Source organism: Aulonocara stuartgranti (assembly GCF_965226115.1).
Source record: "Aulonocara stuartgranti genome assembly, chromosome: 9".
Classification (NCBI taxonomy): domain Eukaryota; kingdom Metazoa; phylum Chordata; class Actinopteri; order Cichliformes; family Cichlidae; genus Aulonocara; species Aulonocara stuartgranti.
The window spans coordinates 24,389,054-24,403,708 of record NC_138960.1 but is presented as its reverse complement, the minus strand read 5'-3'; the positions used below and the strand labels follow the sequence as shown (position 1 = coordinate 24,403,708).

Below are 14,655 nucleotides of genomic sequence, written 5' to 3'. Positions count from 1 at the left end.
GGAAGTAACACGGAGGGAAGTTTCTTGACATAAAGCATATTTGCTTTGAAGAGATTTCTCCCTCGCTTATATAAAAGGTATATAAAAAGACTCGTTTATCATTACACATTAATGAGCAAGCACACTTTGAAGCCTAGGTATATTCTCATTTAGCATGGCACAATATGCACAAAAAGGGGGGGGCAGCCTTGCACTGGACTATTTTCGGGGGAATTTTTTTCATTCAAGAATGGAAACGGCACCTAACTCAAAGGATGAGGCAGTGATGTCTCTACAACTAAGAGACAACTTATCATAGAAGTATGCATGTATAAGTACTCAAAGCACTTTACACAACTTGCCCCATTCACCCACTTGCACAAGCACTCTTTTCTAAGTTTCGGTTTAAGTGCTTTTTATCTCTCATCCACACACTTTCAGCAACTTGGGGTTAGTATGTTGCCCAAGGATATTTAGCATGCAGCCTGGAGCAGACGGAGATTAAACCACCAACCTTCAGATTAGTAGGTGACCTGCGCTACAGCCACCCCATAAAAACAAATCCTTTATTCACATTTCTGTAGTTGGATCTATGAAGAATGTCAAAGATAAGAGTTTAACAGATATGAAATAGCATTTTTGCATAAACAAGATCATTCCCAAGTAGCCTTTGGCAAAAAAGGCAAATCTGAGCATGCTGTGCAGTGTGTCCTTAAAAAAATCTGAGGAAACTGGTGGAGGATAACAGAAGAAGAAAAAATTTACTGTATCTGCATTTACGTTTGCACATTTTAATAAATAGCTCCCATTTCCTAGGATAATATAAAGATAATATAAATTCCAACAAGAAAAAAAAGCACCTGAGCAACTCCACAGCTTGTAAGGATGTTTTATTGTTTCCAGATAAAAGATTTTCAGCCAACATCCAGGTCAAGTATAATGTGGTAAAATTACAAACCTGTTTTATCTACTAAAAAAGCTGCTGGTCAAGAGTGAGATAACATAGGATGACAGCAGTAGAGAGAGCAAGGCATTAAGGCACTAAAGATCTAGTGTGCATGGCTCACTGACCATACTACGGCCTTGAGAAGTGCTGTAAACATATCTTCATATCCGTGTAAAACAGAGACTTCTAATTCAAAAACAATAGAATTAATTCTTTTGAGAAAAGAAAATATTAAGAAGACTGTCAGGTTACTGCAGAGTAAAAAAGGAAAGAATAAACTGGAAAAATGACAATGTCAGTGACTACACATCTTAACCACACCGATACAAATGGCCCAGTTGATCTCTTGTTGCCATCTCCTTTTTTTTGTTTGTTTTTTTTTACAAAAGAAGCATAAACATGAGAAAAAAAAAGATTTTAATATTCACCTTTAAACAAGCACACTTCGGTTATAAACCTTTTTTCACACTGTAGAAGAACATATATGAGTGTCAGGGTAAACTGAATGATAATAATCTTGCAGAGAGAATTAAAACCGCTCATAAAATTTCACATTACTTCCCCCCACTTAAATTGGGCTGTCTTTGGAGTATGGAGTTGGTAGTGCTGGTGGAAAGAGGGACTTGGCTCATTTATAGTTGAAATAAAGGTAGGAAGAAAAACTGCAATCTGATTTTTTCAGCAGTATTTTCTTGGCAACAAGTAGAACGCAAGTGCTCTTTTAAAAATATCCCGTGCCAATCCTTCTTTATTTGAGAAAAGTATCAAGCTTTCTCTGGATATTGTCAAATGAGTCCATTCCCAAGTAGTCTGCCTGACCTTGCTCCCATTTCTGCTTCCGTTCTTCTGAGGACATCTGCTGGGATTGGGATGCCTGTGCGTGCGCGTGCGAAGACCTGCTCTCGCCCTGAAGGAATATGGAACATAACAGCAGGGAAATGAATAAATGACAAGACACGCAGACTGCACACAACATGCTGTTTTTCCTTTTTTTGCTTTTTGGAAGCGGCAAACTGCCACACTTAGCCTTTCCAAATTAATGGCAGCAGGCAAACACGCGAAAGCTCTGATTTTAGAGGAAGGGCAGCAACAGCAATAAACCAGGCGCCAACGGATGCTTAATCACTGCTGAGCTATAAAAAACAAAACAAATCTTTGTCTCCATACCTGTTCACTCTCAAAAGTGACAGTTTCACTGTGCTGGAACTTTGTGAGATGAATAAGAAGACAGAAAAGAGGTTTAAATAGCTTTGCATCATTCAAAGTTCAAAATAATGGCTATAAATTTATACTGGAGCGTTTCAGCTCATAAACTGTCTGAAAGAGGATCTTTTAGCTCCCTTAAGTTAAATCTGTTGAGATTGGCTTCCCCATGCAGGCAAAGGATCTGAAAAAGATCAGCAGGTGGGAGGGACTGTATGTCTGAGATGACTATATTAGGGATAGATCCTCTTGCTCACATCTGAGAGCATTTCGAGCAGTCTGAAGCCTCAACTTTTGGCTCTCAGGGATTACTTACACATATGCTGACCTTGCTATTTTAGCCATTTGTTATGAATTATCCAGTGACTCCATGGTTGTAGTTTTGTGCATTCGTTGCAAACGATCTTAGGTTCAAGACAGGGAGGACATACACACCCAGCCTCAGGGGTTCATCAAATGGTTGTCAGACTATGTGGTGTAAAATCTATGGTGACCCCTTTAGAAATATATAGCAACAAAAGTATGTCTTTTTCTTATGAACTATCCGCCTTTGTAACTATACAGAAAATAAGGAAACAGCTCTGTTTTAAAGATAATACCTGATGAGAAGTCGCAAATAGTGCAGGTTCAATTAAAATGTCGACTTACCTCCACACATCCTGAGTGGAAGGGCTGTTCTCCATACTCCTCATGCAGCATGGGGACCACATCACCCGAGTATAGGGTCCACCAGTTGAGAAGGAAAGTAGGGTGTGTGGCAGCATCCTGCTCACTCCCTGAAATCTGTTTGGTTTTGGGATCAAATGTGTAATCCCATGGTTTGGTCTTCCCCAGGAAATGGACCACCTTGGCATTTCCACCATATCTGAAACCAGTATTACAGTAAATGAGAGGATGTACTGTAGATGTAGTGTGGTTATGGTTCGATTTACTAAATGAAGCTTTTCTGAATAGTTTTTAATATCAAATTGTAGCAATAAAGACATTTGTATTCATAGACATAAATAGTATAGAATATGCTTAAATAAAAAAAGTTTTAGAAATGTTTTAGGAGAAACCCTGTATGTTAGTGTCAAAAAACATATTATTAAATTGTTGTGTTTTTAATTGGTCATAATAATGAACTGGACACTAATATAAATTTTAATGCTCCAGGAAACATTTTTGGGTGTCTGTGTTTAAAAGCTGGGTTAGCATGAATGAAACAAAATCCTTTTGGAGAAATAAGAATGAGAAATATATTGATCCACCCCAGTTCTGACAAGCTTAGATGTCTTTGTAGCACTGGCAATCTGCTCAAGTACACAAATAAACCTGAACCCGACACTGTCGGGTATGTTTTGCTGTGTTTGTCAGACCTCTAAGCGTTATTGCTGACAACTACAAACAACTAAAGACATGTTTATCTTCCCTGTCCTCCTGATGGATGCCAGGAAATGCCAAACCAAAAAAAGCCTGCTGATGAGACCAGAGGTGAAGACACAGAGATGCAATGAGGATGAGAGGGTAGCTTTAGACACAGCACACAATGACCAGTCCTGGAGGCAAACATTAAAAGGTCTTTAAATAAAGTGCTCTATTTCAGGAGTGGGTATCAGCTGCTCTGAGCTCAGAGTGGGCATCCAACCCAGAGCTGAGGGCCTGCTGGGGCGACACTCTAACTGTGCTGCTGGAATCTCGCTGCTCATCTCACCCGTAACCTGATGTCATGTCACGATGTGAATACGCATTCATGTGACCAGGTATCTACTTACATCTTGGCTTTGTATCCAAGACACAAGATTTTAGTCACATGGACAGACTGCTGTTGCGTAATATGAATTTCCCAGGGTAGCAGGTAAATATAGTATCTTATAGAGTTTGGTCACATAATTTTTTTAAACCGCACCTGTGACTTTAAGCATTTCATAATTACTCCATGAGTTTAAGTGTGCTTAGCAGACACTTACTGTTTAAATGCTGGGAGGTAAGTGTAGATGGCTATGCTGCTGAGATTGTAAATGAAAGGGAGATGTTTTGATATGTCAGCTGTTGCCCAGTTGCTAAAGAAGCCATTCAAAATCCCTTGGTCTCCTCCTGCAACAGAGAAATACGAAGGTAAGTGTGACAGTATGATAAGTCGAGTCGCTTTATATGGCACATTTAAAAACAACAGCAGTTGATGCTTTCCAAATGAGGTAGAATAACAAGGCAAATCTCTAGAAACATACATATAAAGCCCTAAAGAGAGATACCCCCGGGAGATCCCGACAGGGGGGGAGAATGAGATCTCCAATTGGACGAACTCAAGGTTAATGACCAACGCAACGGAAAGGACTATGAGTAAGACATGCATCTGCGGCAAGGCGTGTAAGAACCAGCGTGGCCTAAAGGTCCATCAAGCCAGAATGTAATGTTTGGAGTGGGAAAGTGAGGTGCAACGCACAGGTCCTGAACCTGGTGAGATGCAGGAGGAGTCTGGCCAGGAGGCACCTCACAGAGCCCAGTCCCTCCACACACCAGAGTCTTCCAATCCAAGCAGTGTAGTTCCACAACAGCGGATTAAGCCAGCAGTTGGAGCAAGTGGCAGAAGTTTGATGAGGATCTCTCCAACATCATACAAGCTGTAGCCAAAAGAGATGCTGACAGCAGGCTTAAAACAATGACCACCATCATAGTCAGCTATGCCTCAGAAAGGTTCGCCCTGACCGAGAAGTGTAACAAGACCCCTTATACCATGAACCGCAGGGCCATGAAGATTCATTGACTGCGCCAGGAGCTTAGGAGCCTTAAGAAGCAGTTCAAGAACACCAATGCGGAGGATAAGCAAGCTTTAGAGGAACTGCAAAACATCTTGCGGAAGAAGCTGATTACCCTCCGTAGAGCAGAATGGCACAGGAGGCGGGGAAGAGCGAGAGCCAGGAAACATGCAGCTTTTATTGCTGATCCCTTTCGCTTTTCAAAACAATTGCTTGGGGTTAAGCGAAGCGGGCGGTTGGAGTGCTCAGCAGAGGAGGTGAATAACTTCCTTCATGAGACCATGAGTGACCCACTGAGGGAACAAGACTTGGGACCCAACGAAGCTCTCATCAACCTTGCCCCACCATCAGTAGAGTTTAAGTTGACGGAGCCAAGTTTGAAGGAGGTGTGTGAGGTCATCAAAGCAGCCCACTCAGCATCTTCTCCAGGTCCCAGTGGCGTACCCTACCTTGTCTATAAGCGCTGCCCAGAGCTGCTTCGTCACCTGTGGAAGATCTTAAAGGTGATATGGCGGAAAGGGAGAGTTGCTGATCAATGGAGGTGCGCAGAGGGAGTCTGGGTTCCCAAAGAGGAGGACTCTAAAAACATAAACCAGTTTCGGAGCATCTCACTATTGAGCGTGGAGGGGAAGGTGTTTTTTAGCATTGTCTCCTGGAGATTGACCGAGTTTCTCCTTAGAAACAATTATATTGATCCATCAGTTCAGAAGGGGGGGATCCCAGGAGTTCCTGGTTGCCTAGAGCACACTGGCGTAGTTACGCACCTTATAAGAGAAGCCCACGAGAACAGAGGTGACCTAGCCGTATTGTGGCTGGACCTGACTAATGCCTATGGGTCTATCCCACACAAAATGGTTGAGCATGCTTTACACCTCTACCATGTCCCCAGCAAGATTAAGGACCTGATCCTGGACTATACGCCAACTTCAGGCTTAGGGTCACTTCTGGGTCAGTTACTTCAGGCTGGCACTGCTTCAGGAAAGGTATAATAACAGGCTATACCATCTCAGTTACGCTCTTTGCCCTTCCAATGAACATGGTGGTAAAGGCTGCTGAGGTGGAGTGCAGAGGGCCGCTAACAAGGTCAGGTGTTCGTCAGCCCCCTATTAGAGCCTATATGGATGACCTCACCATCACAACATCATCAGTTCCAGGTGGATCTTGCAAGGACTTGAGATACTCATCTCATGGGCAAGGATGAGTTTTAAACCTTCCAAGTCAAGATCTATGGTACTGAAGAAGGGGAAGGTGATGGACAAGTTTCCGGTTCTCAATCTCAGGGACCATTAACGGAACAACCAGTTAAGAGCTTGGGGAAACTCTTTGACTCCAGCCTGAAATACTCTGCTGCCATTCAGAAGGCAAATGAGGAGCTGGGACCTGGGTAAACAGCTAAGGTTCCCACAGCACATTGCAAAAACATCCCTCCGGCCAGACATGATCATTATTTCTGAGGTCTCAAAACAGCTGATCATGCCGGAACTCACAGTGCCCTGGGAAGAGCGGATCGAGGAGGCCAATGAAAGGAAACGTGCAAAGTACCAGGAACTAGTGCAGGAGTGCAGGGGAAGGGGCTAGAAGACTTTCTATGAGCCCATAGAAGTGGGTTCTAGAGGCTTTGGAGGACGATCACTCTGCGAAGTCCTAGGCCAGCTGGGTGTGGCTGGGACAGCCAAGAAGACGGCCACCCAGGCTGTGAGCAAAGCGGCAAAGAAAGCCACAAGGTGGCTGTGGATTAAGAGTGCTGATCCGTGGGTAGCTACTGGTACGCAAGTCGGGGCCTGATCACCCCCGGCTGGGTCGCCTGGGCGAGGGTGTATGATGTTGTGAGACCAGAAACACCTGATGACCCCAGGATACATCACTGAAGATGAGTACCAGTGCATCCAGGAGATGTGTCTTGTATAGATAAAACTAATAGTCACATAAATAAAAAACCTAAATAAACTATAGTTTAAGCATATTTTTCAGTGATTAACAATTTGCTAGAATAACAAAATTACAATAATGAAATAACTGAATCTGATTTAATTAGGCTCTGAGGACCAGCTGCTGTGTAGTTCAAACGTTGTAACATCTTTTCAAGACAAGTGGATTTGCAAATAGTGTACAGTGTCTATTCCAGCACTGACTTTTTAATAACATCAGTCATGAAAACAAAACAAGCCTCAGGTTTTAAAATTTATTAACAGTTTTGTAATTTCTTGTAAAAATGTTTGTCTTGAAGTAATTTGCCTTGGTGGCATTTGCATGCTGTGAAAATCTCTGATATGGTCACATAACAGCAAACTTGGCTTTAAAAATGTTTCTGGTCAGGTTTTGTTTGTTGGCTGAATGTCTTCACTGAAAGAGTGAGACGAATGAAAGGCACACCTGTGACAAACCACATTAGTTTTCACCTCAGCTCATCTGCTGAGATATAAGCCCAGACAAGCATTTAAAGAAATGTTCTCACATGTTTAGGACACACAACTGGATCTCATGTTCCCACTGCTACCTGAAAAAAGTAGATCTGATTTTCTAGAAACTGCAGGTAGTGCTTTACCTCAGTGGGTGCACACAGGTTGGGGCATGTGTTTAGCAGCCACAACATTAAACCCACCAAAGTTAATGTGAACAGTGTTGATTGTCTCATTAGAGGCACGACATTGCAAAAATGCTTCGGGAAACAGTTCAAAAAACAAAGAGCCCACAGCATTAACCAGGCCTCCAAACTTTGCAGATCCCAATCCAATCACCATCTATGGGATGCGCCTGAACAAGCCCATTCAAAGGAGGCTACACCCTGAAATCCACAGGACCCAAAGGATCTGCTGCCAAAGTCTGGTGCCAGATACCACAGGACACCCCCCTGAACTCTCATGTTCATTCCCAGACGGGTCAAAGCTGTTTTTTCTTTTCTTTTTTTGTGGCATGAGGGGGAGGGATATTATTGTCATTACGTTTATTTTTATTGCATAAAACATTTTATTTGTAAATAATCCTTTTTATTTTTTTCAGATTAAAAGGCAAAACAAAAAAAATCCTAATCAAAGGATAATGTTGGTGTCAGTAGAAAAAATTGAGGTGCTGCCTCTGCAATTACATTGAATATTTCCAAACTTTACCCTACTCCATTCATGACCAGCCAACTTTAAATAATACAAACAGACAAAGAGGTTTAAAGACTTTTGTCTCTCACTGTGCTGGTACGTGAATTAACACTGGCCTCTGGGTTTTAAGTAAATGGACTGCAAGTTTGCGTCTGAGTTGCCTCAGGTCCTGGAGTTCAATTGGAGGGCTGTTACAGCCATTTGCCCTCCCTCAAGTTTGGCTGCTTTAGAACTGGGGCAGCCCCTTCTCACAGCAGCAACTTACATAAATACACAACTTATAAAAGTTTGGGAGGCAGGGATCTATTTGATGTTATGTGAGGTGGGTGACAGGTAGACAACTAGACCAGACCCGAGCCTTAAATAAATGACAGCCCCCCCAAAATGTGATAAAAGTTCAGTGAATCTGTGAATGAGTCACTGAAATGACACTGACACAGGACGAGATGTTGGCTGTTAACAAAACTTTCACATGTCTCTCCTAAAAAAGCATAGGACTGTAAAGTCTGTGGCTTCGGTTTAAAATAACACACATAGCTGGCGTTTGTCTGAACCCACAGCCTCCACTGGAGAGTTCAAAACTTAATATGGAGCTGAGTATCTTCATTTTGAGGGGATGAGCAGAACACAGGAAGAATGTGCATCTAACCGGTGCCAGTTTGTTTTGGCAGCAGATAACACTGGAGCCACAGATGCAGAGATAGAGCCTCTGGGTTCAGTCACTTACTTTCTTTCCTCTGCAATTTTTCTTTTCCAATACATCTTTCATGTTCTGCGGGGTAGAGAGGCGTACACGTGTATATCATGCATTCCTTGCAGGACAGCAGAACTGAAATGCTGAAGGTCAAAGCGGCTTCACCTCATGCCCCAGTGCACATGAAAAGACCATCCATGTCTATAAATAAGACAGCTTTACTTATTAGCATGCCATCAAGCATTTAGATAGTGGCATCACACTGAAACAGGGACTCTAAAATTATCCACAAAAAGACACTAAGGGATAAATGAGTTTCAGCTTCCAAAGGGACTCTTTCTCATAAAGAAATAAGAAAATGTCTTTTGTTTGTGGTTGAAATCATGATGTGAAAGATTGTTGTGACAGAATGAGTCGGCACTTGAAAGCAGTGGCCCATATTAAGCAAACTAATTGGTTTTTCCAGTGGCACCCCCCATCCCTGATGGAATCTGTCTCACAGCATCAAAAGGGAAACAGATTCAGTGACACTAACAAGTACATAGTTTGGCACTTCCTTTTGTCTTTTGTTTACTCCACAACTGTTTTCTTTGTTGGAATTTTTGAGGTCAGAGCAGCCCGAGTAAACAATGATTTTGTCTAGAGTCCGGCCCTTCTATCAGCAGGACTGACAGCTGAATGAAATCAAAAGCTTTTTCTCGGCATATCAGATACATAATAAATACTGTTCTTCACTTAAGCACTTAATTGAGATTTCATCACAATACATTCGATTTTTTGGTGTCAGAAGATATTTATAGTCCAAACCAGGGAGTTCAAACTCCTTTTAAATTGTGACCCATTTTAATTGGCCAAACCAATTCAGTTACATTCAATTTTATCTATAAAGTGCCAAATCACAACAACTGTCACCTCAACGCATGACCAGTGAAGCGTCTCTCTCTGTCAGTGTAAAGAAGTGTAACTTCATATTTAATCCCTGAAATATCTTAACATAAGAAGTGCAGTTTTAACGATACATGTCAGTTTTTCTATATAATAAAGACATTAAAGAAATTTCTCAGCACAACACTTTGGGTTTAAATTATGAGAAATAAATACAAGTTCTGGTAGATCATTGCCTGGACTCTGTTGTAATTATTAAACAAAAAGGTTTTTGTTAACTCATTCTTACTTAAATAAAACAGATAATAAGGTAGATCGTGAAAAAAATAGAAACATTTTTGCAATTTCATTTTTTTATAATATAGTGTGAAGATAAGAAAAGCTATAAAACTTGAGACAATATAGTTAACATCTGAAGTTTATGCCCACTTTCACATTTTCCAAAGACATGCAGTGGGCCGGATTGGAGTCTTTGCCCAGTCGTATGTTTGACACCCCTGGTCTAACCAGTACTGCCCAGTTGCCAGGCTTTGGCTACATTTAGGTAAACAGCCCCAGTGAAGAGGAAATGAAGGATTAAATTTCCTGTACAACTCAAAAGTATCTCCCGTCATCTGACAATGATTAAGTTATTTATTTGCTTTTAAAAATCCATCGTTATTTTTGAACAATGTAAACGCCACAGATAAGAAAGTCTTGGCCTAGATTTCTATGAGCTACACTAGTCTCCCCAAAACAAAGACTTGGCAATCAGAAATATACGATGGGTTTCCAGCATGCACATGACATTATTTTGGTCATGTGACGTAGCTGTCGCCTTAGCTGCATGGTCTTAGATGAACTGAGAAACTCTTTTTGCCACTTTAGACTATCACGTGGTCTTCTGGAAGAAAATCTAATAAGTGGACAACAACTTGAAATTATTTTTAAGTTACATGGCACAAATTTAATTAAAAATAAATTCAAAAGCAAATAGGCAACTTGGTCTGATGTCCACCAGACTCTCTTTGGATAGCTACAATATGTCAGACTCAGTTACTCAGCTACTTTCTAAAATGCAAGTGTTCATTTTTTCCCATTTAGATTATGTAATATTAAAAAAAAAATTCTTGAGGAGCACCATGAAACTACGGATCGATGATGATTCTAGCCCTTCACTGAACCTGATATGGCCGGCATAGCTTTGACCACAATTCAGCAACAGTACGCTCCATGGAAAAGTGTTGCTTAATGTCAACTGGTGCTCTGTGCAAAACAGGGCCTCTCAAATTTAACCTTCACCCCACCCCGGTGAGCCCCTGAGAATAACTCAGCAGAGCTCGAAAGTCTCTTACAGGCGAGCCTTGTTTCCAGGCACCGAGCTTGATAAAGACCTTACTTAGAGCAAAAGATAAACAAGTCCAGTTAAACATCATGTTACCAAGAGCGTTTCCAAAACCATGTTTGACTCAAAAAAAAAAGGAATTTAAAAGGGCAGAAGTTCCTCCCTTGCTATATCATTGCCAATAACATGAAAAGTAGAGTAAAACATAAATTTTCACTCATTGCAACCCTGAATCTCAATAATAAACATGTTACATGTCATTAGTCATTGCATAGAACCAAGTGCATTCCTGAAAATGCTATAATAGCCCTTTAATAGACATTTTATAAAATGCATCCCGGCATTTTACAGCAGCTTACCGTCAAAGCTGCCATGTTCTGTACAATACTGAAGCAGTTTGCCATGAGTCTCCACAGAAGGACGAAAAACAAAAACGCCAGAGTTGAAGCAATCGGGCCAGCCAGGGTCAGGAGCAGCTGACAGTTCCTCTCTATCAAACAACTCATCTATATTTGAAAGAACCTGAGATGCACAAACAAAGCACATGTTTATACACACCAGTGATGTGCAGCATCTTCATTTTCTTTGTGCTGAAGCAAAATGACCTGTTAGCCTCACCATAGTGTCTGCATCCATGAAAACACATTTGGAGTAATGTGTGAGGGTCCAACAGTGGAGTTTGGTGAAGGTGACGCCCAGTTCGGGTCTCTTCATCATGGCCAGGTGTGCAGTGTCGCCACTGTCTAGCACATCCACCACCCTCACCTCATCGTAGATCCTCTTCAGCACAGACCTAATGATTTACAATACTATGAAATGAATCACTGTCAACCACCCATGTGGAAAACAAGAGTTCACAGGAACAGTAATGTGTATGAGTGAGAAAAAGTGAATGTAGGTAAAGTTTCTTACTGGCTAGGCTCTGATACTTGTGGACCAATGAGTGCCACCAGCTTCTTGGTTGTATTGTGCTTACGGAGGGATTTGCCCAAAACCATTGCTCCCCGAGCATAGTTGTCATTGGTAGCCAATGTCACAAATGCCTGATCTGTAAAGAAAGAAAACTGAATTAAATTGGTTAAAGGTTGCTCCCACCCAAGTACTAACCACGCCCAACCCTGCTTCGCTTCCAATATGAGAAGAGATTGGGCGCACCCTGAGTTGCTTAACTTAAAATTGCTTCTTAATATAGTACATACAATTTAAGAATGCTCTCAAACTCGTGTGTTAGTCAGATTCTGTTCTAAATGTTATGAAGTGGTTGAATTGGTTAGTTGTCTTAGTTGAATTGGTCACATAACTGCATCATATGACTTAAATGTGTCATATTTTTCGAAAGCCTCCGTTTTCGCAGTGTGGGGCTGCCCCACACAGTCCACACGCTGAAGAGTGCACTCATTTGTGAGCGGCTCAGAGTAGAGCCACTACTCCTGCACATCCAAAGGTGCCAGCTGAGGTAATTCGCACATTTGACAAGGATGCCTCCTGGGTAAGGTGTTCCAGGAATGTCCTACTAGGAGGTAGACCCATGGCACGCCCAAGAGATTGGGGTGTGTCATGGGAACACCGTGGTGTTCCCTTCGATAGGTAGAGGGAGGTCTGGGCTTCTCTGCTTGGACATCTTCCATAGATAAGGGAAGAAAATTGATGGATGGATGTGTTAGTCAATGAATTCATCCCATTTAAAAAATTTCCATAACTCTTCTGTGAATGACCAAATGATGGAAAGATGCTAGTCTATTTTCCCCCCAAGCCCTTCGACAGATTGGTGACCTCGCCACCTAAGACAGGTGGGATGGGCTCCAGCTTCCTGTGACTATGAATTGAAGAAGTGGAAAGATGGATAGGTAGATATTTTCCTCCAGTGTAACTGCATTGCATGTATTTTTAAAGTTTACTGCAGGAATATGAAACACACACCAACAACATTACACTGCAGTTGTAGCCTCTTGCCTTTTAGGTGATGCGTTTCTGTGTGGATTCTCTAAAGCATGAATGATCCAAATAATTCATATGCTGATTATTTCAAGTGTTTTTGAATGAGCAACACAATCTAACCTCACTAAAAGTTTTCTCACAAAGTACCCCATAAAGGTTTAAATGTCTCATTAAGGTGATTTTTATTTGCAGTGTGGCATCTACTCTGTACCACCACCTCAGGCTCCTGGGAGGAAAATCTGCCAAGTCAAGTCTTGAGAACAACGGCTTGCCTGTGAGAGGACATATAAACTGAGATGACGAAATCAGCATGGCAGCTGGGATAGTTCTGTGACTAGCAGTTAGGCCAACACCAATCCCATTTGGCCTATGCGCTAACCCTCTGGCAGTAAGATACCAATAATGGGCAAGGAGATCACAATAGATAGAGTATGTCTGACATGCTAGCAGCCCAGAGTTTCTATAAGTTTGGGCCAGTTGGAGAACAATGGTTCCAAATACCACAGCTTGCCAGGAAAATTTGTTCTGTCTCACTGCCTTTTCACAGTGCCACACCTCCTTTCTCTTACGCCCCCTTTTCAATTGGTAAAAACCCTTCTGCAATATGAATGTAACACTAAAAAACACATAAAAGATGAGAATTAGCTCTGCAACAACCCAAGGTACAGTGAAGTCACCGTCCAGGCAGCAGGGTCATTTCATTTTGAGTCAGGGGGACGGTTCCCAGTAAGCTTATACCACAAATTAAAAATTAATTATGGCGACTTAGGACACAGAGTAGTGTAGTAGGTCTCAAACTAAGGTCCAATGATAGTAAAGTAGTCTAAAAAGGTACCCTGTGAAATGATTTTATCGCACTGTGTCCACTGCACCTACTTTTGGCAGTTTCCTAATATATACATGACAAAATGGAACACAGTTATAAAAAGTAGTAACACTGTAATTATGTCACACCGGTAGCTGGTCACTGCGACAAATACAAGTTAATTATGTAAAGTAAGACTGTAACCACTTTAAGAATACTAAACTTCTTATTCAACAAGGGAACACAACTACCCAAAAACAAAGAGAACAGTGACAAAAGACTATATTAGCTACATAATGTCATTTAATGTCACCAAAGTTCGCGCCATTTGCTACTTTTAAAACTTTAGAGAAAAAAAAACAAAAAATTAACAAGAATTTTTTACTATCGACGCTGAGAGTGTTAAAATGTTACCTACCAGCCATGACTGACGAATAAGTCGCAGCTACTCTGTAGCCTGGACTTTGCAGAAGCCTTGCGTGGCGAAAAGGACCGACTAAATATACAGAGGTGGTTTAAATACCAAGATGACAGCAGCCAGACCGGCGTCACGTGACAGCCCCCAACACACCCACCTGCTGTTGACATGCTCCACCGCTACACAGCAGCACCTCAAGCAACACCGCTTTGAACAGGTTTACAGCCTACAGATGAAGAAAAATTGCAATTATTGAAAATATTGTGCATTGCTTCCTCCTCCTAACGTTACGGAAATTTCACAACTCTGAAAAAGTAAAGGGGGAAAAATTCTTTGAGTCAGAGATAACGTTGCACTCTCAGGACATAATTCTACAGCTCTGACCTTTCAAACAGCTGCCAGTGACAAATGAAAGACGGCGAAGATGTAATGCGTCCAGGAACAAGATGTCCTGTAGTAAACATTTGGCACTTTGTCGCCACCTTGTGGATTGAAGAGCGTATAGCAAGGCATTTATCAAACCGTAGTTTAGGAGGTCATTCAGTGCTCTTATTGTATTACACAACAGTGAATTATTTTTAGCTCAAGTAGTGTACTTTAAGAGGAGTGTCATAATTAAGCAAGAGGATGATA

At 41.6% G+C, this 14,655-nt stretch overlaps 1 protein-coding gene across 2 annotated transcripts; it reads right to left on the bottom strand.

Annotated features, from left to right (window-relative positions):
• Positions 1–852: 852 nt before the first annotated feature.
• Positions 853–14,345, bottom strand: LOC309713745 (glycogenin-1-like). 2 transcript variants are annotated; one of them, XM_082545558.1, is made up of 9 exons: positions 14,180–14,345; positions 14,023–14,100; positions 11,774–11,909; positions 11,480–11,654; positions 11,221–11,383; positions 4,078–4,204; positions 2,777–2,993; positions 2,093–2,131; positions 853–1,832 (listed from the first exon to the last, which is right to left on the bottom strand). In XM_082545558.1, exons 1-9 carry the CDS (start codon positions 14,190–14,192, stop codon positions 1,674–1,676), a joined length of 1,107 nt encoding a protein of 368 aa, XP_082401684.1. In that variant the 5' UTR covers positions 14,193–14,345; the 3' UTR covers positions 853–1,673. The 2 variants fall into 2 exon arrangements, with proteins under 2 accessions (XP_082401684.1, XP_082401685.1); XM_082545559.1 differs by lacking the exon at positions 2,093–2,131 and having other exon boundaries at positions 14,180–14,333.
• Between the last annotated feature and the right edge of the window lie 310 nt (positions 14,346–14,655).